The 26,362-nt window shown below is 37.0% G+C and overlaps 1 protein-coding gene across 4 annotated transcripts in view; it reads left to right on the top strand.

Annotated features, from left to right (window-relative positions):
• The window catches only part of PTPRM (protein tyrosine phosphatase receptor type M), a 442,137-nt gene that overhangs the window by 346,973 nt on the left and 68,802 nt on the right, over positions 1-26,362 (top strand). For 2 of the 4 annotated variants that reach the window (XM_058818601.1, XM_058818610.1), the window contains 4 exons: positions 1,384-1,535; positions 4,081-4,155; positions 4,382-4,408; positions 8,891-9,078. In XM_058818601.1, coding sequence (XP_058674584.1) covers positions 1,384-1,535; positions 4,081-4,155; positions 4,382-4,408; positions 8,891-9,078 — 442 coding nt within the window. The remainder of the gene's footprint in view (positions 1-1,383; positions 1,536-4,080; positions 4,156-4,381; positions 4,409-8,890; positions 9,079-26,362) is intronic. The other 2 variants (XM_058818619.1, XM_058818628.1) reach the window with 2 other exon arrangements.

The raw sequence follows: 26,362 nt of genomic DNA, 5'->3' as shown, positions 1-26,362 counted from the left end.
TGCATAGATGGGTAGGATGAGGAGGCTGAGGCAGTACTGATTTGAAGTGAAAGAGTGAGCTATCAGTCAAGAGAGTTACAGAAAGCCCCTCCTGTGTAGCATGAGAGGAGACAAATGTTTGAGAATCTAGGGAGGCTGGTGTAAAATTTTGTCTGTGGTGGGAACCATCTTTTCATACCAAATAAGAGTTAACAAACAGAAAGGCTTTGAAAGTTAGCATAAGTTGCTCGTGCTTGATATATTCAACGTCTAGAAGTAGAAGGAGCCTAGGTGAGATAATAAGCTCCTGTAACTTCTAGTTGAAGATATGTAAAACATCGTTCTGGCAGATGAATATGAACTGGCTCATTGTGTTTTCCACAGAGGAAAAGTCATTAAATTAACAGACAGGACAAGTAAAGTCTGTGGAGCAGTTGTGGTTTTTTTAAACCCATACCTTGAAGATACTCTACAGAAGGAATCTGGAAAATTTAAATTAAGGGTGAAGACAAGAACTTGGAGAAAGGCTTGGTCTCAGACAGAGTCATGGGCCAGGGAAACAAGCCAAATAATCATGGGATCTGCTATCATCAGGATCACAAATGCCTCACAGAGGCCAAAGGAAAAATCAAGAGTTTTGGACATGTTGTTTTGTGAAATAGCTAAGCATAACTCAGGGAGAGACAGTGAGGCTTTGGACTGAAGCAGACAGATCTTGAAAAAAAAAAGAGGTATAGGCATCCAAGGCAATTCTATAGTGTAATGAATCACTATTGCAGTGTCAAATTTAAGATCTTGTCTCTGACACACCACTCCTGCTGAGAAGCAACTAACTCATGACTAATTCTCCTGAAATCAGGAGTGACAGAAAATAATCTTTAGGAATACAAGTCAATTTGAAATGTCTCTTGAGTGTGCAGTATGTATTCAGAGCTCCAACACAGACTTAACAGCATTATATAAACTAGATTTTTGTTTTACACAGGGTCTCAATAAAACCTCTCCAGACTCTTCTATGCACGTGAACATTGGTACTGATTTGTCAGTTCCAGTGAAATCTGTCTTTTCATTTTTATTTATGTGTTTAATCAGATGTAGCCTCCGATACTGGGTGTGGTTCACATCACCTTCATATCCAAGTAGTACCCTTTAATTCAGTGGTGGTCCCCAAGGATTAAGGTGCTGTTGACCATGTGTCAGTGGACTGGCAACTATCCCTTGATTGTCAGACTGAAATGAGATAAGAGTAAAATAAATTTAAGGTTCCAGAAATGCAGAAACAAATGTAAATGTTAATTAATAACATAGTCACAGACTACAGTACTGATGTGAACAACATGAAAACTATGTCTGCTTACTGAGAGTTGTTTTTCTCCTTTTTTTTCTCATCATTCATTTCTTAAGAAAATTGGCTAAGAAGCGGAAAGAGACATTGAGTAGTACTCGGCAGGAAATGACAGTGATGGTGAATTCAATGGATAAAAGCTACACTGAGCAAGGCACCAACTGTGATGAAGCTTTCTCTTTCATGGACACGCACAATCTAAATGGGAGATGTAAGTTTTTTCTTTTCTTTCCTTTTCTTTTTCTTTTTTTTTTTTTTTTTTGAAGGTGAAAGAAAGGTGCAAATGGTTTTTAAAATATTCCTCATTACTCAGTCATGGAAAATCCATGGGACCAAGAGTTTCCCACTGTGCAGCACATTACGGTGTCTATTCAAATGAGCAAGACAGTCAGACATCAAGTATAGACTTCTTTAAAAATAATAAGGATAATTGAGCTTTTTTCTGTCCATCCTTTTCTTCTGCAGAAGAGCAGTGACATTACTGAAACAGTAGTTTTACCTTTCTCCAGTCTCCATTATGTTGAAAATTTTATATCTTTCATGCTGTCCCAAGTCCTTCAAATGCTTCCCTTGTTCACATTTTTTTGACAGTACAAATTTATTTTTGAATGTAATAACTTAATAACGATAATCTGATTGTCTTATTATTTGCAATTCTAGATTATGCTCTTTCTGTTGCTTGTGCAAAGCAAGAATCAGTGGATTTATCAGTTCTGCAGTTTCAGAAGAGATTCTCTAATATCCTGGACCTTCTTGGATCTACCCTGAAAATAAATAAGATTTGGGTTATAACATTTCTTGTATTAGAATTTTAGTCAAGGTCTCGCTCCTGTCAGAGGGTTGGCACTAAGAAGAAACCATGAAAAAATAATGCTTTTTAATAATTGTTTAAAAGAATTACTAGGTTCAAAAAGTTGGGGTTTTTTATTTTGGTTCTTAAGGAACCTCAGGGATTTTGTATGCCAGTGGTTTTTTTAGCATCTTCCTAATTTGTCAAAGATTAATTTTTTTTTCAAGTATTAACAGTATGCAAGACCCAGCTCCCACTCTTTAATAATATGCTTAAGAATTTATCTTTGATGAGCTCAATTGTACAAACACTCTGTGAGGTTTATACAGTGAGACTTTTCTCAGCAGCATTAGGCTCAGAATTTGCAATGATAATTTGCATTTGAGTTACTTTTGAAATTGGTTTGAAATAGATCTTTCAAATCAGACCTGCCTTTCTGGTGAGAATATACCCCTGCTGTTAATGAGATTGCTTATTTTTGTGAAGAGATCAAGAGGTTTTACTTCATCTTCCATCATCATGGTACAGTTTTCCAGTGGTGGTACTGAATGGTCATAACTACAAATGAAACTGCAATGAGTTGCTAGGACTAAATCCTCCTTATGTTTAACCACCTCAAACCTCAAATTATTGCCATAACAAGTTTTTTATACTGCTCGAGGGCTAGAACCTCTAATTGGACTTTCCATAAGAAACATGGTCACCAGAAGGTGCGCCCTGACAGTCTTCAGAATAATCTTTGTGTAAGACCTTGTACACAAGAGGTTTAGAGCATTCCTACTTCCTATGAAACTTCATTACCCTGCCTGCATTCTCTACCTAACAAGTTTTATTATTACCTGCAGCAGCCCTGACTTCCACTGATCTCTGTATCCATACCCAGAAGAATCACACTGTTCTGACTGTCAAGGAAATGTAATCTCCTCATTCTGGAGGAATCAAAGGGACATGGTCTCAGATATAATCATTTATATGATAAAGGATAAATATCAACATTATTTAAACCAGTTTTGAGATATTCCCTTATTAACATGGGCTAGTAACTGTTTGCCCTGGAAGATCAACTGGAAAAAAGATGGATGAAAGTCAGCAGGAGTAATCTCACTCCTCATCCAGCAGATCCTGTCTTCCTCACCTTGTTTTGTTTCACACATTCGTGTTAGTCTGTTTGCAGGTATCCAGAATATGCTTACATTCCCTGGTCAGACTGAATTTGAGATGAGTAGACAAGCAACTAAGGTGGAATTTGCAAGGAGCTTTGCTTAAAAGCCTCTAATGACTCCTTAGCTGAACATCCTGCAAAATGTTGTGATTAACTCTTGTTAAATCTATCTGTGTTTACAATGGTAATTTGCATGATATTTGTGTACTAGGGGCCGACTGAACTTAATTTGTCCCCATTGGTCTTTCCCATTGGTTTTACAAATGGTTAAATTATTAAATTCCAATGTGAGCATTGGTCCGTGTATCACTCCCTGAAAACATTTAAACAAAGAGTAATATTCAGGGTCTATTAGAATCTCTATGCACACTATCCACCTGTCTAAACAAATCAAATAAAAAAAGGAGAGGAAAAAATAAACTACAGTAGAATATTTGCATATGGTATTTACAGTGTTATAAGGAAAACTTATTAACGATCAAAGCTTCTGTCAAAAACACTCTTGTCGTTGTGATGTGTTGTTTCAAGCATCAGTATTCAGTCTAATCTTGTGATTTAAGAAGTGTATTTCCCATCAGCAATCAAAATGCTTTCTCCAATGACACTTCTTTTTAGAGAATTGATCAAATTCAGTGAGCTATTTCATTCACTAGACTTGCCTGGTTTTCCCTAGGTCCTGATTCCAGTGCAAGAAACACAGCAAGGTGAACTCTTAAGTCAAGTCAATGCCATCTGCTGTGTCACTCAGCTTAAGTAGCTGCATATCATATCTCTGTCTCTAACCAGCTTTGTTTCTCTTTGCAGCTGTATCTTCACCATCTTCATTTACAATGAAAACTAACACACTGAGCACAACAGTGCCTAATTCTTATTACCCAGGTAACCAGTTTTTTTCTTGTTTCCACCTTTTATAGACCTTTCCATAATAAAAGCATTCATATTTATGTAATTATACCTCTGGCCATCAACATTTAATGTATATATAAGAAACATACCATTTGCTAACAGCAGCTTTCTGAAAGAAAACTCAGGAACATGTATCAATCATTTACTGTTCTCTCTCTTTTTACCTTTCCTGCATTGACCTGCTTATGATGTATGACAGATCCATTTGTGCCAACTGCAATTTTAGGTGAGAACATTTCCCTTTATCAAAATTTATTGCTGAAGTAATTTCAGAAGTTACAGTTCTTGGGGAGCAGACAACAGTATGCAAAATGCTGGAGCTTTCTGCTAAAGGGAGGGGTGGTAAACTTGGCTACACTGAGGTGCTAAGGGCAGTTATCAGGTTTGATTACTACTGTCATAGTGCAAGTCAGGGGAGAAAAGACACAAATAATTTTAACAAGTGGATTTGCAAGGAAATGTTTATGCATGTATTTGGAGTGACACAAAAGAATTTGATTATCACAGCAATTGAAATAGTTTTCCTCATTTTTTTCTGTTTTATCTCAGAAGTGAAGAGTCACTTCTTAAAAATAACTTTTTTTCCTAGTTAAACTGCTCAGGATACAGAAAATCAGACAAAATACAGTTCAGGCCATCTACCAGCTGTCGTGTCATCTGACAATTCTGCAGACTTTCTGATGTGCTTGTCAAAAAGTGAAGTTTCAGAGAGGAGATGTTGTTTTGAACAGCAAAATCATAACATGACGCTTAGAGTATATAGTTTATTATGCATCAGGTGTCACAGGGGTGAAATAAAACAGTAAAACTGTAGGTTAAAAACATACAGTTAGAATGTAAAGCATTTCCACTTGGAATTTAGGAAAATCTGTTATTGTCCAATGTCAAAAAGAGAGAGTTTTCTGCACAGTGATAAGTAGTAAGCGTGAGGTGCTATTGCATTTCCAGTGCTTAACTCTAACCCCTTTGTGGCTTGTTTTCATTTACACCTCCTTCCCATGCTAACTTTAAACTAAGCAGGGGCAGCTTTTTAATAGTAGTTCAAAACATAACAGTGCACTGTAGCAGGAAATCAAACTCCTTAAGTGTTAAGCCTATTCATTTACTTGTTTTCCAGTCCATATTTTCACAACAAATACTTTCTTTTCTCCTCTTTTTTCTTCCAATCACTGTAAAAAATTTAAGACCCCTTATCTGATTCCTGCCCTTGAACTTTAAATTAAATAGGCTTACATAGACATAGAGTGAAGCATATAAGAAGTAAAAGTTTAGAAAGTGATCTTTAAATTTTGTTATTGTGAAAGAATATTTAGTGCAGTGCACTTCAATGTGATAACTTTGAAAAGGAACTTTGCTGGTTTTATACATTATGTAAATCTGGAAGAAGGTAATGGTAGTGAATGTAACAGTGTAATAATCTGCATGCAAATGAAATTTGCAGTGCCTTTTAACTGCCTGAGATGTTAGATTTTTTTGTGTGCTTTAGCATTCATTCAGCACTTCATGCAGTAGATGTTCTTTCTGACCTTGTGGGTGGGCAAGGAGAAAAGTACTATTATCAGGAGAAAAACTTTGAGATTTCCTATCTGTATTACTTAGTTAATGCTTTCTTCAGTTATTTTTGTGATCCTTTTCTGTATAATAACAATGGTAAAATTATTTGTTAGCTTTTTTTTCCCCAAGAAATAATCTTTAAGTAAGTAGTTCAGCTATCAGGCAAACACACACTGGGAAAAATAAATTACCTGATTTTACTAAGTCTGTAAAATCTTTTAATTAGTTAGGTATGTATTTTATGGCCTACTACAGCAAACCTGTGCTTACTCATCTCAGAAAATATTTCAGTTATTTCACTGCATGAAATAAATATTTTTTAACCTTACACGTTAAAAATTTAGTACCATTTTATGAACGGTGTTCCATTCAGATTAGATCTCTCTCCCAATATGTGTTTATGACTCTCTGTACAGAAATAGTGTTGTATCTGAGGTAAATCAAATTAACTGCGCTTGAGCTGGTAAGGGAATACAGCTGTTAACAAAGTATGCAGGTTTTTAATTTCAAGTTATACCTGCTCTTGCTCTCTTCTACTGTCCAAAGAAGTTGTGTTAAACTACAGGATCAAGCCTGTAGCTAGAACTAAATGATCTTCTCAGTGTGACCTCCTGGGAAAGGTGCAAGTCGGGTGAATGGTTGAGTTTGGCTTTCAAAATCTGATAGAAAAGCCACAACACACATACTGTTTCCAGATATATTATTTAATAAATGTTGTATAGCTCTGCAGGAATGGGTAAGTGTGCAGTAAGACAACTGCAGCTGTAGGAGTATTTAAGCCAGGCAGACTGCCCCTTGCCCATGGACACTGCATCTGGAGCAGCTCACCCTTTGAAAAACTCACAGCCCAAAAAGCTCATGCTGCAGTGTTCAGAGGCAAAATAAAAATCTGTAGTATGTGGCTCCTAATGTACTATATAAACCAAGGATTAAAACCACTTTATTTTAAAAAGCTGAAATGATAACTCCTTCTGTATTAAGGCAGCTATAAGAGATAAAGAAATAGAGAGGGGAAAATTAGTCTAAAACTAGGGAGCTTGCAGGGAAGAGATTCATAATTATTAAACTGATGCTTGCATAGTGCAAGATTTTGATAGCTTTGCCTTCATCTTAGGCACTAACAGTCTGTGTTGCAAAGAATTTTGCAGTTTGCAGAAAAAAAAATCCTCACATTTTCTAACCTGTTTCTAAAATTGAAATAAGCAACCTAAAAAATCATTATCAACTTTCTACACTTTTTTTTATTTTTTTGTGTCTTAGCCACCTTGTAGTTTCCAGGTGCCATTTCAGCAGCAACATACTGTACCTACACTTGTATACCACGCTTCATGCCATGCATCCCAAGGTGCTTTGCAGTACAATTTTATATCACATCAGACAAAAGCTGTAAAATTTTATGACTTAAAGATGAATCCCTTTCCTCTGCATTAGACCAGATTAGCAGACTGACAGGAAAAGGAGTGAAATGGCCATACTCATAACCATGCATTTTTCTCTGCTCTTTTGGTTTAGGTGTCAATGCTCATATGTTGACTGTATGCTTAGTGAGGACCAGATTTCATTTGTCTTAGTGGGAATTGAGAGGGCCTCAAACCATCTTTTGCTGAGCTTTCTGGCTTTAATGTCAATTTTCAGTATTACAGCTAAGACCAGAATCTCACCTTTAACAAGGTGTGTTAGTATTTTTGGTGTGTACATGAGAATCTGGGACCTATTCATACAGAGTATTTGTGGAACTTTCTGCTATAATATATCTAACTAATGAATGTGGAAATATTATTTTAAGGCTTCCCTTTCATATAGCTTATTTTTGAAAGTAATTTTTTATAAATACCTTATTTTATAAATATGATACAGATTTAGGTTTGGTTTTTTTCCAATATTCACTCAGGGAGGAATAGCTTGAATAAATCAAAGCACCCTATTAACTATATTGGTTAAAATTAAAAAACTCTAAGATGCATAAAATTATTATTTGAATAAACAGATAAAATATTTGTGATGATTCTTGGACCTTAGAATTTCGGGTGGGTTTTTTCTCTTGTCAAGTCTGAATAAATTTTTAGAATTCCAGCTATACAGGAAGCAAGTCATATTGCTTCGTTACGTAGAGTGCACTTCCACATCTATTTACGTCTAAGTAGAGGTTTTGATCTCAGTTCCATCTGTGTGAATTGACTCACAGTATGATATGTTGGTTTTAGTAAATCTAACTTCTACTGTGAAATTGAGATCATAATCTGACTCATTTAGGGAATCATTCTGTAAAGAATAAATTAAAAACATAAAATTACCTGTAATTATTAATGTAGTACTGTTGCTTATGCCCTGTTTCCTTTTTCTCCTCCTCTTTTTTTCTCCTGATATGTATCTTCTTAAAAGTGCCAATCAATGGTAAGTTGCCCATTTGCCCCATGGAAGAGATGTGGAGGGTTGGGAGAAGTTTGTGTCTCATAAAAATTTTAACCAGCCCACGGGGGTCTCCTGTTTGTTGGCTTGCATGTCAGTTGACATATAACATTCCATGCCTAATGTGGTGGCTCATGATACACCATGGTCCTAAAGCATGTTCAGCAGTCAGTCAAGACCTTTTTCCTTACCAGATGATCCTTTGCATTTGTCCTCTTGTAGTTTGTCTCCAAGTGTCGTTTTCAGATCTACATTTCCATTGCAGTCCTAGCTTGATGAACCCATAAGCCATTTTGTGCATCTTTTTATTTTGCTCACTCCAAACATTTGCTCTAAATTTGCAACGTAAAATACAGCACTTCAGTAGTTTATGAAAAATGCAAGTCCAGTTTCATTCCATGGGACTTGTTGAAGTTTCAGAATGAAACTTCCATGCAGTTTAAAATGAAATGCCTGTTTTAAAATTTGTTTGCAATCAGCTAGCAACATCTAAAACAATATTAGAGTTTGGACTGCTCTGCAATGCTTCCATTGTAGAACTATGGACTTTGCCTCATTCCAATCAGTCTTGCAATTTCCGTGTGTAAACTGCTCATGGATTTACTGTTCTTCCGGTGTAGCCTTCACAGACAGAACCAATGCTGATGGTGTCAGATTTCTGCCATTCCTCTAGAAATCTTTGTAGTTTCTATTTCTTCTAATAAGTGAAAATGAGCCAGTTCATGATGAGATACTCTTTTTCTAGATGAAACCCACACGATGGGCAGCGACACGAGCAGCCTGGTCCAGTCCCATACCTATAAGAAGCGAGATCCAGTGGATGTGCCCTACCAGACGGGACAGCTCCATCCAGCCATCCGTGTAGCTGACTTGCTGCAGCACATCACCCAGATGAAGTGTGCAGAAGGCTATGGGTTTAAAGAGGAGTATGAAGTAAGTGTCAGGTCTAAGGATCTGATCATTATGTGCTCTGGACCATTGGTTGTATGTGTCTGATGCTGAGATTTTCCCAGTGTGCACACTGCTTGCATTTTACAAAGGATGGTGTTTTTTTAGAACTTCACGCGTTGTCATGCCAACTTCGCATTATAAAAATTGCTTAAGTATATAATTGTTTAAACTGGTGTTTCTATTATTAGATTTCCAAAATCCATGCTTCAGGCCACTTCCAAAGTCACTGATGACATTTTTTCCCCTGGAACATAGAAAACAATTCATTCCCAGGAGGACCTAATCACTTGTCAACTTTCATTTGTGTGGCTGACTTAAAGAAGTTTGTTCCTGTGAGGTTTTTTTATGCCACTGTTATTTAAAAGTGATGGAATTGAAAATTCTTGTGTTTGGAAGAGATTTGCTCATCAGCCAAAACCTTTTATACCAGCATTAAGCCTAGAGGAAAACTACAATTAATGTATTTTAAAAAAAATAAAAGCAAGACCATAAAATGGAATTTATAGTGCAACCAATGACATGGCTTTTAACTACAGTGGATCAAATGATTCTGCTGAGAAACAATTTCCAGGAAAATCACTTAATTTTCAGCCTACCAAGCTGATGAATGGCATCCCATTACAGACAGTAGGTGTAGTCATGACTAATGCCAGTAGATGTAATTCATCAGAGTGTAGTTTGTTAATAGTGGCAGGGAAGGAGGAGTTAAAATAGTGAAGCTGGAACTGAAAAACTCCTCTTTATATATGGAAATTGTTATAATCACAATGAACTGTAACTAGCCCTATATTTGAGGGTTTTTTCCATTGAACTACTGCAGTAATATTGTTTTTCTTCCATATGCAGTGAATGACTGCCCAATATATTCTAGCACTGCAAAGGTTGCAAATCTCCTTGTTTACATTTCTGCCAGACTGATATGGTCCTCTTTATAAATTTGAACTAGATAACAAAAGAATTTCTTCCTTATGTATTACCAGAAGGATAAATGTCCAAATGAAAAGGAAGGAATAGTTTGACAGGGGATTTGTTTTGAATGAAGTCTCATAGATGGGTTTTGTTCTAACAAGACAGCAGGATTATATAGTCTCACCAGGGAAAGAGTTTGATTCAGGAGAAATTCACACAGGATTCACTACGAAAATAAATCTGTGGAACAGAACAGAAAGTAAAGTAGCACATTGCCCATTAGGAGCACTTCAGAGAAGTGCAAGGATACAGAGCACTTGTTGTCATGCATAGTTTTAAGTGCTTTAAAATAAAACTTAATAATTAGGGCCACTACTCTCAATAATTTGGGCTACCAAAAGTTCACCATCTAAGCACATATATATAGTTTTAACTCCTGTTGGTGTCATGCAGAAGTTTTTGGTGTAGCATAATTGATGCAAAGAATGAATGTTGAAAAATCATATTTGTGCAGTTGCAAGCTGGTACTTCCCTGCTCACTGCTCAGCTCTGCATTAGGAATTACCCACTTGGGATACTGAGTGTCTATAGCTCCCAAAACTCGTGGGCTTGGAGGAACACCCTGTTTTGCAGGATTTTACCCGTTTGTTCTCCTGGGAGAAGGCTCCTGTTCCCACAAGAGGGATCAGGCCCTTGCTGTTTGCTGGAGAGATCAATACTGTGCCTGTCTGTAGAACCAGAGCACACGAGGGCACATCCTTAGGGCCACACCAGTGGCAACTTCACTGCTGCTTTCCCATCTGTTTCTTGGGTGTGGAAAGAACAGGAGTGCATTTCTGAGAGCTGTGGATGTAAATGCAGCCCTTCATTTGCAGCCTAGTGGAGTGCAAATGATCGGGATAGCGCAGAAATCCTGAAACCTCAGGTAAATTTCCACATAGCTTGTCTGCAGTGGATCTTTGAAATCCTTTCTATCCCCTGCCAGACCCTTAAGAAAGGAGAGATTTTTGCTTGGTTCCAGTGGTTTTAGATGTGAGACTGACAAGATATCATTGGCCTGATTTCCCAAGTACCCCTGCACTGATTGTGTATTATTTAATCTGTTCCCGAGTACTGCAGCATGGGAGAGCCTTTACTGGTCATGAAGGAGTCTCCTTGCTCATCTTCTTTCTGCATTAAAGAAACAAAGTAACTAGAAAAGGGAAAAAGTGGTTTCCTCAGTTCATCACGTCTTCCTCCTTACATATGTCACCTCTTGGTTTTAGACTCAGTTCTTTCGCAGGGATTTCATTATATCCTTTCTCAAAAATGTCCATTGTCAAAGGGCCATAAATCCAAGTAACAAGTTTATCTGCTTCCTAAACAGATCAATTAGGCTACTGGAGGTTAGCATGATTTGGCATACCTAGGGCAGAAACAGATAAATTCATTAAAGTCTTACAATTTCAGATAAGTTTTATTTTTAATGCTGTTTTTGGATCAACTTAAATTGGTGACTCTTCAGTGTAAAGTGGTTCTTTGCCAAATTAAGGCGAGTTGACATAAGACAGTTCCAAATCAATTTCAGAGTGTCTGCGCAGGAGCTTGGACTGGTTTAACAAAATTGATTTGAAAACACACCTTTAATTAAACCGGTGCAACTTTGTGTAGATAAAGCCTTGAAAAATCAATTTCATATTATGTTCCATGACAGGGAGTTCTGAGCTTCCATTATCTCAAAACCAGAGGTTCCTTTGAAAAGCCAAGATTTGCAAAGGGTGTCCTGCTCAGATCAGCCTCACTTACTGTCACTAACAGGGCTGTGTCAATAACAGAATTTTAAAAAAGGTTCCTCTATGTAGCTTTATCTTTAAGGCTTTCCTCCCTATTGTCTGTCTCATCTTCCCTCTCCTCCCCTTCTGTTGAACACATCCTTTCTCAAGGTTTTCTGGCAGTTAACAGTTTCAATCCAAAAATTATTTTATATCATTGAAGCAATACTATTTAAAATACAGTAATGTTATATACTGTCAAGATAAACTGCACTGAATATGTTCCCTCTGTGCTGCATGGCCTTCATTTTGATATGTTACACCAATGTAACTGTACTAATGTCTAAATTACCATAGTTAAATAAATGAATACAGGCTCAGGGTGTCTGTCAAGGTCAGGAACATTAAATATATTATCTAATGTGTGTTAAACAATTCGTTTCAGTTTAGCACTTCAGTTTAGCACCTTTTAGAGATTGATAAGAGTATTTAAAAATAGTATTTAAAAATACCATAAAAAGATGGATTTAAAGAGAAGTAAAGATGGGTGTTGAAAATAATTTGGGATATGAAAGAAATTCTGTCTTAATAGCAGTCTCTTCATTTAAATGGAAGTCAGAAGATTTGCTAATGTAGATATGCTAAGGTAGATGTGGTAATCATCAGTAAAACCTAACTCACTGAAAAAAATTCATTGGCCAGTGGAATATCTGGGATAAATATAAAATTATTTTAAGAAACAAAATACTCTCTAAAACCAGTAGAAGCAGAAAGTATTACAGACAAGCAGGACATTTTTCATGGAGGATGTTTGCCCCATAGGTGCCTACTTTGATTTTTTTTTTTTCTCCTAACCACTCTTAAAATAATGTCTGACTTTAAAAGAAGTCTGATATAATTTCCATTTTCTGCTGTCATGCAAAGCCATAACAGACTAGAATCCTGTCACTCAAACCCAGTCTCCAGTTGCAGCTTTTCTTTCTCTTTGGTTCCAGCTGGAAGACAAATTGGCTGCCACATTTCACTTTTAAGACTTGTGCTTCTGGGGCAAAGTTGTGAAATCTTGAAAACAGTAGGAAAATTGATTATTTTTTTAATGTTACATTATTACAGCCCTGGTAGGACCCAGCTGGCCCTATTTCTTCCTGCATGTTCCTTGTGACTCCAACTAATTTTTCTCACCTCCAACCTGTACATTTATATCACTGATATAAATCACTTTTTCTCTGATTTTATTTGATATTCTGCAACACCAGCTGAGACAGTCAGCACCATAATCAGTGCAAATTACTTTCTATCCCACAAGACACAAATTACGCAGAAAACAGAAAGACTCTCAAACACTGGGTGAGGATGGGGACATTAATCCACAGTGTAAATACAGGAAGGACAGCATCTGTGTCTTCAAGAACCAGGAGCAGGTAACTGTTTCTCTCCTTCTGTTTTTGTAATACAAAGGAGAACTCATTAGGCATTGTAAATGTGACAGAGATGGAGATAGAAATGAAATAGTGGGAACCAGTCCAGTGAAAGTGGCGTGGAAAATTTTTAGAAATACTCATCCTTAGAGATCACTGAAATAATTTTTTCCAAGTTTCATCTGTTCAGATGGAGCTCAGAACAATTGCAGAATGCCCAGTTTAATTTTTAATCTTTCGTACTGGAAAGTTGCAGTGGTTTGGTTAAGCCATATGTTACTTGTGTAAGTGTTCTCTCATTCACAGCAAGGGATAACAACAAGTGGGGCTATAGAGGTCCTTTACACCAGGCAGGCACTCTTCCTTATCAAAGAACTTTGTTCAGACATAACCATTTTCTTCACACTGCTCTGGAATTTGCAAAAGCCTTCCAACAATACCAGGTAACTTGTTTCTGGTTGGGATTATCCCAGATACTTGAGCATTGAAAAACCTGGCCCTGTGGAGATCATGTAGGGAGGCTGAAGGAAGTAGTAAAAACAAGCAACTGCCTTATCCACAAAGAATGCTTTGGTTTGTAATTCCAGATCAATACCAAATTGATCAATACCAAATTGTTGAAATAAATTCCAAACCTGAAATGACATTCACTGGCCTATGTTAGTAGTGACAGCTTCCCAGTGCATGCAATATCCATTTAAGTCTTGTAGAATAATGGGCGCCTTCCAGCCGTTGATCAGCCAGCATCAGTTGTCAACAACTTTTAAACAGTTTGGGATTTTTTCCATTCAGAGGAAGACACTTATTTTGCTGAATGTCAGTTGTTGTCAGCGAGTTTTTTGCAATTCTAAACCTATCCTGTATCACCCTGAATTTCTCCTCTTAACAGATTTCACATGGATGAGAAGTGCTGTCATAGTCCTTAATATCATTCACATGACACTGCCTTATGTCACAGTGTGGTTAACTGCCCAGTGATCAAGATGTCCCACAACTTTCTAAATCACACTGTTTTCCTCTCATGCTCTTCCTAAGTGCATTTTCCTCCAATTTAAATAAAAGTGCATGTATATGCAGAAACAGCTCTCTAATTTGTTTTGTTTAAGCAGGTTTAATTAGAATTTATTCTTATCACAGAAAATAGATTTAGGCAGGTCATGGCTTCATTAGAAAGGCTTTGTGCTTTTATCTGTTTGAATAATAAAATTACAGAGGTGTATAGAGTAGAGCACTTCCAGTATCCTTAGGATTACTCTCGGTGGGGTGTAGGCAGCTGTTTGCTTATGCTGTGATTCAGCTATTTTTGGTACTGATCAGTCTGTGATTTACTTGGGTATGGACGTCTTGTTTTCTTCTCAGCTGCATAAAGAGTCTGAACTGTGTGATCTTAGGCAGCAAGGACACTTAACAAGAGCAAGGATACCTAATTCTGCCAATTTTTTTTCTTCATGAAAGTCTGCCAGACTTAGTCTTGTATGTAAAGTTTAGACCGTGTTTTTAGGAAAGCCTGGTAGCTTTAAAGTGCATCTTTGATGACCATTGTGTCTTTCTAAGCAGTTAAAACAGAGACTGGTGGTATTGATCCATTCAGAAAAATGTTGGTCCACTCAAAAGTCGTGAGATATAGATTCTTAAGCTGATCAATGGGATGGATAAACAAGTGCAGGTTGTTCTTGTGTAGAAACTCTGGCAGCTATTTCAATCATTCACTGCTTCTACTGAGGCTGGGAGTCCTGGTTCATGCTGAGGCAAACATATGAATGAATACAAAATATGTCAGCAAGAAAAAATGTGCTGTAACATGTCATTTTTCTTGGTCCTGAAGATGCCCTGGGAGTCTTTTCTGTGATCAGATATTTAGCAGACATTTGTTTTGCTTCTCAGCATAGCTGGACTGAAAATCTAAAGCGAATTTAAAGCATGATAAGCACCTCTGATGTTATTCCTGATCCTTAATGAGTGAGTCTGCAAAGCCATTTAAAATGGGTAATTTTAACTGTTGCATGCAGTTTTGTGGATGTGCCTCTGGCACTTCATTATCCCATGGTAATAAAGTTTCAATTTGCTTTAGGAGGTTGTGGGTTTTTTTCCCATCTTGAGCCCAGCCATCACAGCAGTCTTTCACAACTGGTTTTAATCTTCCTCCCCTTTTTACTGACCTATGACTCCATCATTATGATCTTTTCTTCTCTGAGGTCATTGCAAAATCTTTCTCAGTTTAGTCTGGAAAGATCTATGGGTGTGTGCAATGTAAAATTGGAGCAATAAAAGAAATAGTTTCAAAGTTTCAGTGATTTTTGTCAACTTAGTACCGAGCAGATCTTTGAAAATCCTGTATCCACATGTGATAAGTCCAAGTAATTAACAGAGGGGTTATATAATATTAATGGAAAGAATTAACCTTTCCATCATACTGCTTTCTTCCTAGAGAAGTGGTACACAGAGCTATATTCTTATTAAAAACAAACACTCACACATCATTCCACTATTTCAGCATGTGAAATTTGTTGAACATTATTCTTCTGCCTGTCTTGTCTTCATCTCCTTTGGCAGCCACAGGCTGAGAAACAGTTGAACTTGTACTAAGCAGACTCCTCAGTATATTTTACTCTGGTTGTCCACTAGTGAAGTCATTTTTGCCGACTGATCTTGCTACTGTGCTTTACCTGGTATGAAATTTATGCTCTCTCTGTACCTATTGAAATCAGGGTTTAATTTCAGATTTAGCCAATCTGTGTATTGTTATGGGCTATTGAACACGACAGTAGGAAACTAAATGAGGCCACTGAACGTCATTTCAGTCATAGTGTGAATTTCCAGAGGGAAATCTGCAAGAATATCTTTAATGCTCACAGCTGTTAGGTGATAGGTTAAACATTCTAATGCTAGTGACAAGTATGATTTGCAACAAAGAAAAGTTCTTGAAATGTTGCAGGCCATTTGCTGCATACTTGCACCAGCCTGACTTATTAATTATTCAAATAAGATATTGAATATTTGATCAGAATCTGTAATCTCTTCTTCAGTTAACATATTATTTACTTTGGAAAAGTGCTGATGTACCATACTTTTCCCAGTGCACCTGCAAAAATGAATTGGTCCTATTTATGTGCACAGAATAATATATTGTGCTTTAATGTTCAAGATATTATTCATTACTTCCTACCCATATAAGCCTTCTTAGCTTCTTCATATTTTATTAGTGCCCTTTAAAAAGACATAAAAAAATCAGTCATGTAGTTATTCCATTTTGAATTATGCAGATGATGTTAAATGCAATTATAATCTATTAATTATATATACACTATGTGTTTTCTACAGATTGCATTTATTCACTACAAATAATTAGGCATTTTAGTCCATTGCTGGTCTCATGACCAGAGCATTATTACTGACTGTTTGGAAAGTGAGAGGAACACTTTTCAAATCAAATTAGCATAATTTAGCAGTTGGGGTTTTCATTTAGCATCAGTTTATCCAGAGCATATGTAAAATATGCAATATTTTCTATGATGCATTAGTTTTAAATAAGTAGCCATTACAAATTTTTCAGGAAATGAAAATATGTATTTTTATGTAGCCTGTGGCTCAGAGTATCTTTTAAGATGTTTTCTGACTGCAATACAAGACTTCTTCTTGCATGTTTCCTGTAGTGCTTTAGTGATTGTCCTGTCAATGGAACAGATGCTCATCATTTTCTAGCAGGAATTTTTTCTTTCTTTTGGTTGCAGCATACTGAATTGATGGGCCCAAAAGAGTCTGCGGGAAGTGTTAAGTCCACTGAAAATCTGCCAGGTCATAATTGGGCAGAAAAGGGGGCTGGCAAGCTTCTATGCTCTTTTGCTGGTTTCCTGCCATTGCCTCTGTCTCTGTGTGATAGCTGCTCCCCTGGTTTACCCATCACGCCGGGTCTCCGTGATGCCCCTGCCTGCACTGTCGTGGGGCTGTGCTGTTTGCTGAGCTGCTTGGCTCTGCATCTGTCTTAGTAATTAGCAGTCAGGTCACCTGGGTGCACAGCAAGTCATTTCAGAGGTGCAGGGGACATGGCCTGCTAAACAGCTGTGAGAAGATGCAGGTACCTTGGTCAGGCAAAGATTAGCAGGGTAACAATGGGCAGAAAATCCAGGGCAAAACTGATGTCCAGAGTACCCATGGAAACAAAGCTGCCCAGGAGGAGAGCAGAAGGAAAAGCAGGCTGGCTTTGGGGTCTAGTGAAATACTGTCAGTGAGTGTCACTATTTCAGAAATGACATTATGGCAGTGTCAACCATGTAAAATTATTGGAGGTACTGAGTTTGCAGCTCAGTTCAAGACTTGATGAAAATTCATAATATTAACACGTCTTCACAGGACAGAAACAGCAGGTCGCACATAAATCCATAAATCCACACACAAAAGCTGAAAGGTTTAGGTCTACAACATGATTTGGAATCCAAGATAGGGAAGACCTTAAGCATGTGTTTAAGTTCAGTTGGTTTTAAAAGGATTTAAGGGACTGTTTCAAAGTTGCTTTGAATATACCTTCTTTCCTGTTTTACATTTTACATAAATGGAAGCCACACAAGGGACATTATAGACATGGTCATATAACGGTGAAGAAGCTTGAATATCCATCCACATAAATGGTGCAGTTCCTTCCCCTTAAGGTCTTCAAAAGATTCATGACTCACAGTGCTCTGCTTTGGCCTGTGTTAAAAATAAATGGATCATGTTTCTGTAAAAATCAGCTGAGCTCAGTTATTACTCATGTAGCTTTAAGGTGTTTGCCTATGCTATAATAACTGTTCTTAATATATTACAGAAAAGAAATTCTTGTATCTACAAGAGAGAGGTCTGGGTCTCTAAGAGACAGACAATCTCTGTTCGTAAATCACACACCAAAGGGAATAAAAAGAAGTGAGGACCTTCCTTGATGCATGGCCTGGGGCTGTTCAGAGGCAGACATAGCTATGGCTGCCTTCAGCTAACAAAGGGAGCCTCCAGAAAAGGGGGCATAAGCTCCTTTGGTGAAATTGTAGCTTTTTGTCTCTGTCCTGTACATAAAGGGTTCCTTTCTGAATTGAATGCCTCCTACTGCTGGCTTTAGGACAGTGGAAGCTTCCACACAGTGCAGTATTGGTTCCTAAAGTAAGCATAGTTTCTGATTAGTCTGGGAGATGACAGCAGGAACAATTTGCTTTTGATGCTTAAATACCTGGTTGTATCACAGAGCTTAGAGTTTTGAAATGAGATAATATTACCGTTCCCATTGATTACACTGAATATCTACATGAGCCATCTCTGTGCTTTTCCTTCCCAAAAATGATGGCCAAACAACAGACTTCCAGTATGACATGACAAATGTTAGAAAGGTAGGTCAGATCCTGCATCCTCTACTCAGGAAATAGCAGTAAAAGCAGCCACCTCCTACCCCACATGAATAGTTAGAAAAGGAGAGACGGGACTTAGATGGGGAAAAGCTTGTAGTGTGAAGCTCTTTTTAGATTTTTCAGGTCCTTCCAAAGTCCTCTGAATCTAAGCATGACTGTCAAGTCGAGACACATGCTTTTTAATCTTGAGAAAGTCTGCATGCAACAGTTTGTCAGTCTTTTATGATCCCAGTATTGCTCTTCCATGTGCTGTCAACCATTAGTCATTGCCAGAAGACTTAAGTGTATTGTTTGGTTGAAAAGTATTTCAGTAACAGTGTCCTCTGTATGAGGCTGTGATATCTGCTGAGCTTTTGTTCACTTAGCCTTGATTTTTTTTATCTGCAATTGTTTCTGTTTTTCATTGGTGTTTCTTGTCAAGCTGGACAAAGGAAACTAAAGTAAAACTCTGCATTTTGGGTTTGTAGTTTTGCTCATTCACCCACTCATACTTAACTCCAGCTTACATGCTCTGTGTAACACTGTTTTACACAGCTTCCCTAAGGCTGGCATAATAAACTAGGCAAAGATTATATGAGTAAGGAAATCCTTACAAGTGACAGAGAACCACTTTATCAGGTCCAGTACCAAGTCTCTACTTTCTTTCTAGGACAGTGAAATATCACTCATTCCTGGTTGCTGTAATACCCCCTTAGGATATTCTGAGCTGTGCCAGAGATCAGTGTTACTTCTGCAAGGGTAACAGCAATTACTCATTATTTCTTATAATACAGGAAATCAGGAGCACCCAACAAAGCTATTAAGCAGCAGGTTTAAAATGAAAAAAAGGAAATATTTTTCACACAGCACATAATTACATCGTGGAGCTCATTGCCTCAAGATGCTGTGAAGCCAAAATTATAAATGGGTTAAAAAATGGGCTAGAAAAATTCATTATTAAACACAATGGCTGTGTGCAGTCTCTGACTGAGGAAGAGATTGCTCAGGAAAGCCATTGATTGCTAGAAGCTAAAAGGGTATGCTGGGGAAAGATTCACTCTCTGTTTGCTCTATTCTTCATACTTTTTTGTAAACATCTGCTACTAGTTCTGTTGCAGAAAAACTAATCGGTTGTATGGACCTCTGGTTTGACCCAGTGTGGCTGTTAACTCACATCAAAAGGAAAAAAATAAATCAATGCTCTTGTATATACACAGCAAACAGTGTGATGTGAAATAGTAATTCTTTTTTTTTTTTTTTTTTTGCCATACTGGTAGTCAATTTTATAGAACTAACATCACTTCAATTTATAAAGAACACAAACTGCTTCTTAAATCAGATAGCATCCTCAATGTTTTCTAGTTATTTTCTTTTACCAGCAGTTTTCCTGGTCCACTGCCTTACTGGTGGACTGCAGGACTGCTGTGGACTGGGCTGCAGCTTGATGATGCTGTAAAGGGAAAGAGGGAAAATAAAAGAAATTCAGTTGTAAAATACTTTCATATAAATGCATTTAGTTGCTGTGCTAAAGCCTAATCCTTGAGCCTTTATTCTGAGCAGTTCTTTATTCTGCAAAGTGTCTCATTTCCATTAATTAGAACCTTTCAAGAGAGTTGTATTGATTAGAATACATTGAGTTAGTGAAACTCCTAGTGTGGGCAGTAAACCACTTCTCATGTTTTGGAGAGCAAAAGGGGCACCATTATCTGAATTTTGAAGTTAAACAGGTTGAGCTTCCAAACCGCACCAAAGCATTTGCTTTGGTTTTGCACTGGGAAACACATTTAAATGTAAGAAAGTTTGGTGTCTTGCTGCTTTCCTAGTAGTTTTCTACACATTTTAGTTCTGCCACTGACTTTTTAATTGTCTCTTCTTTTACAACATCAGCAGCTTGAATTTTGAGTTTTGATGGTTACATTGTGAATCAAGTCTATAGAAGCGACAGTAGCTGGAACATGCAAAACTGTTTGAATGCAAGGAAAATCACATAAATTGCTCATGCTTTTTATATGTTTAATTGTAGATCTGGTTTGAGATTGACATATTTTCCCTCCATTTGTCAGTTTTTTCACAGCATTTGTGTTTATTTTACTGGTATTTACTAAGCACATGTATCTCTGGCACACAAAAAAAGCTAGAAAAGCTGTGCTATGTGCAGGATTTATGGCTTCTTTGAAGATTAACTGTTTTGTGGATTGCTTTTTATTTCTTGCTATTGAGACTATGTGTTTCTTATTTTTGGCAACATTTTTTATAAACACTTTTTTCCTGCCATTAATTGATATTTGAACATTGCTTATGTAGAAGGACAGCCTAGTTGGGAAGCATGTCTTTCATTTTGACATAACTAGGAGTATGTTTTCTTTTAGCTGAAGTATGCTACAATGGAATTGCTTTAAATATCTTGTAGGGGGATGAGGTTGCTTATTTTAAAAATAGTCCTTTTCCAGGGGCCAAGAAACTAATGAAGTTACTAAATTTTGGTCTAACTGCACACTGACACAGAGGACTGCTTGTGCTTCATCAGTATGAAGCACATACCTGCACATACCGGAGCATACCTGAAGCTCACTCCCTGCCAGAGTCCCTGGAAACCTGGCTGACAAATCTGGAAGTGTAATAGTAAGCTGATTTTTTTTGGTGTCATGAAATATTTGGATAGTGCTACCCATATGACTGTTTTAATGTGGAACAGCAGTGTTTTGGAGTGCTCAAGCTTAATAGTGCAATAATACTGAAAAAAATCCTAAAAAGTTTGGTTTCCTCTCTGTTTTCATGAAGTAAAAGGAAAAAAAGTACTCTGTAGAAAGTACTATATTGATTGTCACTAATACACACTGCATTTAAGCTGAAATTCCTGTCCATAAAGCAGTGAAATACTTCATTCACCATACAGTTTCTGCCCACACCTGGAAAGGTTTCAGCATGTTCTAATGTAAAATAGAAAAATTATCTTGATTTACACCAGAATTCAAGTTTGATCTGGTATCATATTGTGTTTGTATTTTATGTGATATGAAAAGTTTAGTTGCCAGCTATTGTTACTACAGTGAAGTTACAGAGAATGAAAGCTTCCACATTCCAGTACCTAATATTAAAAAAAAACACAAACCATAATCTTTTGAGGTATTGTCTCAGATATACTTTTAAATGTATTCTTATAGAACTAAGATTCAGGGTGACATAGAGCAAGGTAGGGCCAGAGTGGGAGATGTAAGACCTTACCTCTCTCTTCAGCTGCAATGAGGTTGTAACCAGGTGGGGATGGATCTCTTGCCCCACGTAGCAAGCAACAAGACAAAAGTAAACAGCATCAAGTTGGCGTCAGGGGAGGTTTAGATTGGATATTGATTATTCCACCTAATGTCAGGATTGGAACATTTCAGTGCCAGGTCACTCTTGTCCGTTTATCTCACTCTTCATCATTTTGTTGTGGTCCATTTGCAGAATTTGGCTCAGGGAGTTTATTAATAAATCTAATAAATATGGACTTTGCTGGGTTGCTATTTTAAACAACTAGTAATTGGCTTAATGAGAAACAGATGCCTGGAATCTTTGTATTGTCTTCTAAGGGAAATATTTATATAGAGACTCAAATTTTTTAAAGTTTTGTTTTATAGAGGGATGCAGAAAATAAAGGCATCTGCTGCTATTCAACAGAGCAGTTATAATGTTGGCTTGCCTCAATGGATCTAGCTTGAGTGCAGTGTTCTAATGAAAGGAAATGTAGAATAAAAATTTAGAGCTGCAATGTATATAAATCTTGAAATGTCCACAGATAGCTGATAAATTGCTGTGTTTTGTTCAGTTTATGCAAAAGATAAAATCAAGAAGCAGATTGCAGAAGCCAAAATTACACATCAAGTCATTAAACCTCAATCTTCATTACTGAAGAATTGTTTTGATACTCAGCAAGATCAGAATCTGAACAAAAAAGTAGCTAGGTGACATGTTCAGAAGAGTCCTGCACACCAGGAGAAAACGCGCAGAATAATGTCATAGGTGTGATCTAAGTGCAGAACTATGATTGCTCCTTTTCTGTTCTTAAGGCTCTGAATATAAACAATATTTTGCACTGATTTTCTCTTTGTGACTAACCCTTTATTTCTTTGTTAAGTTTTATGTCTCATAATCCGTTTGTGTTAACATAGACTTGGTAACTTTTCAGGTAGCTCTCTTTACTTCATGTCCTTACCATATTGTCCTTTAGAAAAAAGACTGTTCTGTCAAGCAATAATACTTTTCTTCCTTTTTTTTTCTTTTTTTTTACTTTTTTTCTTTTTTTTTTTTTCTTTTTTTGCTGGAATCTGTTTGCTGTGAGTATTACGTTTGGGTTGTTAATTTACTAAACTGTGTTACTTGTACATAGTAATTTTAAAACACCACCAAACTAGAGGAGATGAGACATTCTTGTTGAATACCTTCCCAGTGAGTAACTCATGACACTCAAATTCCCCTCTCCATCATTATTAATGGAGATAGATTTTTTCTGTTAGTTAGTTCAGTACTTATTTCACTTGCAGAGTGTATTCTCTCGATGTAGCTGTGTCAGTGATAAATAAGAAGGAAGAGATATTTTCACTGGGACATTCAGAGATCCCCATTGTATTGTGCAAGTTTGGAAGACTTTTCAAAGCTCTTTGAAAATTTCTCTCTTGGAATATAATAGGTGGTTACATAGAAAGAGAACTGGACAATCGAAATGTCCATCAATAAGCTCCTGTAATTACATGCTGTAGTGGAATTGTCACATATGCATTTTATTTTTCTACTGAGAAAATATTAGTATTGCATATCAGATGGTAAATGAATGATGCAGAACAGCTCTTCAAATAAGAGCATTTAGGGACAAGCCCTTTTTGTCCCTCCCTCATTGTTGACTTCCACAGAGTACTTCCACTACACATTATCCATTAGGGGAGCCTGGGTCATTTGAGTAGCCTCGATTCAGTGCATTATATATTTGAATGAATTGTCTGGTTTTAAGCCTGGTTGATGAATTTCTGCAGGGTTCCCTCTCTTAGAATGAGGAAGTGCTGTCTATACATTTCAAGCATCAAAATAAGACAATTCAGGTTGGTGAGCTGCAGCTCTTCATTAGTGTGCCTAAGCAGACACTGTTTGTTCTAATGAGTAGTCCTGGGGCTGTATTGAAGGTCTGCTGTCTGTCAGTGTACAGTGAGCAAACTAAAAATAATTAGGTTAACAATTGACAGCAACACTTGTCATCATTGTCAATCCCATTACTACCTCTACTACTTCTATTCTGATTATCTTTATGTGCTCTTAAACACTCTGTATTATTCTTTGAGTAGTTTTTCAGACAGATGGGAAATCATCTAGGACCAACACCATTTTTTGAAGGTTTTATCCACCTTTCCAGTAAGTGTGCAGTCATCCAAAGGGGAGATGATTGACAGGAAGCAATTACAGAGTGAGAGCCTGCAGAGGGATGTCTTGGAAAAGGGAACATAACTTTAAAACCCAGAGCCAGGATTTTTGAGCAGTGAAGTAGCAGGAGCTCCCGTTGCTGTGGAAGTTCTCAGTGGCTCTACTGTGACCCATTACTGCTCTCCCCAAAGCAGAAAGTGTACCAAATGAACAGCTCAGGGACTGGTTGCCAGCCAGCAAAAGTGGTAAATAGACATGTAGCTTTTAGATAGGACATCTTTTTCTTTAGAACAAGGAAACTGCTGGCCTAAAAGTCAAGCCCAGAGGAGTAACTGATTGACTTTATATGTGCTAGCAAACAGTGTGTTTGCAAACAAGCAAAGCAGACATTGAGGCACCAGAGTTTCCTGTGAAGATCAAAAAAATGTAATGAGCCAGCACAATGGAGGGCTATCCTTTTTCTGAAAGGGCACTGCAAGTAGACCTTTATCTGTTTTATCATACCCTACTGCTCTTACTTCCCTTGAAAAGTTCTATCTTATCTTTGGGAAAAAAAACAGTGCAAAATATTTGTGTTCCATCTGTGCACACCAGTGTTTTCTGGCTTTTATCTTGTAGTTAAATGTGATGTCAGTGTTGCCTTGTAGCAGAATTAAAATCTTCTTATGTGAGCTTTGTTTTTCTCTTATCTTCTATTCAAACTATATTAACTAGAGCAGCTGAGATACACTCATGGAAACCCTTGAGGCCCACTTAGTGAGCCAAATCTGAGGGGTGCTTTATCACTTCTGAAAGGTTAGATCAGCTGTGTGTACATTACAACTTGGATGAAGATAGGGGAGGGGTTTATTCACTTTTCAAATTCAACATTAGTTTGCTTTTGTTTCCTTTTTCCACATGCCATTCTCTATTCCTTCAGGGAATTTTATTACATTGAAGGTTTTTCCAAATTGCGTGGTTCTAAATCACAAACAGCTTGTTTTTACAGGGGATTTGAAGATCTTATCAGGTTTTCTCTGCCTGAGTTAGCTGATAATTTAAAGTCAGGCAGTTCTTGTGAATTCTGAGCTCAGAGCACTGTCTTGATTACAATGATCTATGCTGATAAAATCAGACAAAAATATTACTGGATTACCTAGAAGTGTGTCAGAAGTCACCTTTCCTATCAGTGCATGTGTCCACAAGTTCAATGTTGATCACCTTTCATAGGAAATAATCTTCAGTGAGCAGAAGGGCACAAGTATTAAATAGTCTTTCTTCAAATAATGTAATTACTCGAAGAACAGTGTCACAGGCTTACAGTGTCAGTCAAGTCATGGAAAAATATTTTCCCATGGAAAGTATTTCCCACTTCAGAAAAGTTTTTTGGAATTCTTAAGCCTTGTTTTGGTTATTACATAGCATATCTAAGCAATAAATGAAATAGCTCTCATCAATCACTATGTAAAACATGAGTGAACAGAAAATTTTAAAGATTGAAACACAAAACTTAGTTCACCACTTCAGTCAAATGTAGACCTTTTCTTCTAGTACCTGGATTTTTTTTTTTTGTATTTTCTTCTCCTCTTCTTCTCTCTGTCTCACTCTGAATTTTTCATTTTAATTTGTTTTTTCTTTTCTTCCATTTGTTTTCTCTTTTTTGTTATATTTTAAACCAATTGCAAACCCTTTTCTGTAGTGTAGGAAGTAAAAATCTGCAGTCCTTGCCTTCTTTTTTCACAGCACATGTATCTTTATGCTCTACTTTAATAATATTTCATTAGCTCTTTGAAACCATTCCCTGGGGCAAGTTCTATTATTTCTAAAGTAAATCAAATATCAAAGTGCTAATCTTTAGAAGGAAAAATGGGCTAGACTCAGAAAAAATATTTACATCTTTTATTAGCTTTTTGAATTAAAATTTAAAGTGCACAAAAAGATTCCAGATAATTTTCTCAAAGTTCTCAGGTACATAAAACCAGTTTTTAGAAACCATCTGCCTGCTAACATTCTGAGTACATTAAAAAAATCTAGGAGTGATGTACCTCTGAGTTCTGAGTAGCATTGTGGAAGGAATGTTTTGCTTGGCAGAAGGGGACTTGAAAAACAGTTTCCTGAATAAATTGGAAATTAAAAACAAGAGGTGAAAAATCTGGTTATAATGGTACCTTGGAGACCTACATTAGCTCAAATTTAATGCCTCTGCTTTCAAACAACATTTTAAGAGGCCTCTGTTTTGGCCTCATTCAAACCATGTCATAGTAACTGCAATATTTTCTTTCTTTCCAAGTCCTTTGAGGTATTTACATGTTATCCTGCCAAAGATAGTGTAAAGAAGTCAATTTAGAATTTAGCTTACCTACACATCCAGTGGACTGTAGGTGACCTGGAGTCCTGCCCCTTTTGTGTAAATCACAGAATCCCAGAATGGTTTATGTCGGAAGGAACATAAAAGATCATCTCATTCCTC

Source organism: Ammospiza caudacuta, chromosome 1 (genome assembly GCF_027887145.1).
Source record: "Ammospiza caudacuta isolate bAmmCau1 chromosome 1, bAmmCau1.pri, whole genome shotgun sequence".
In the NCBI taxonomy this organism is placed as follows: domain Eukaryota; kingdom Metazoa; phylum Chordata; class Aves; order Passeriformes; family Passerellidae; genus Ammospiza; species Ammospiza caudacuta.
Note: the sequence above shows the minus strand (reverse complement) of the source record. Positions and strands in the feature narration are given on the sequence as shown.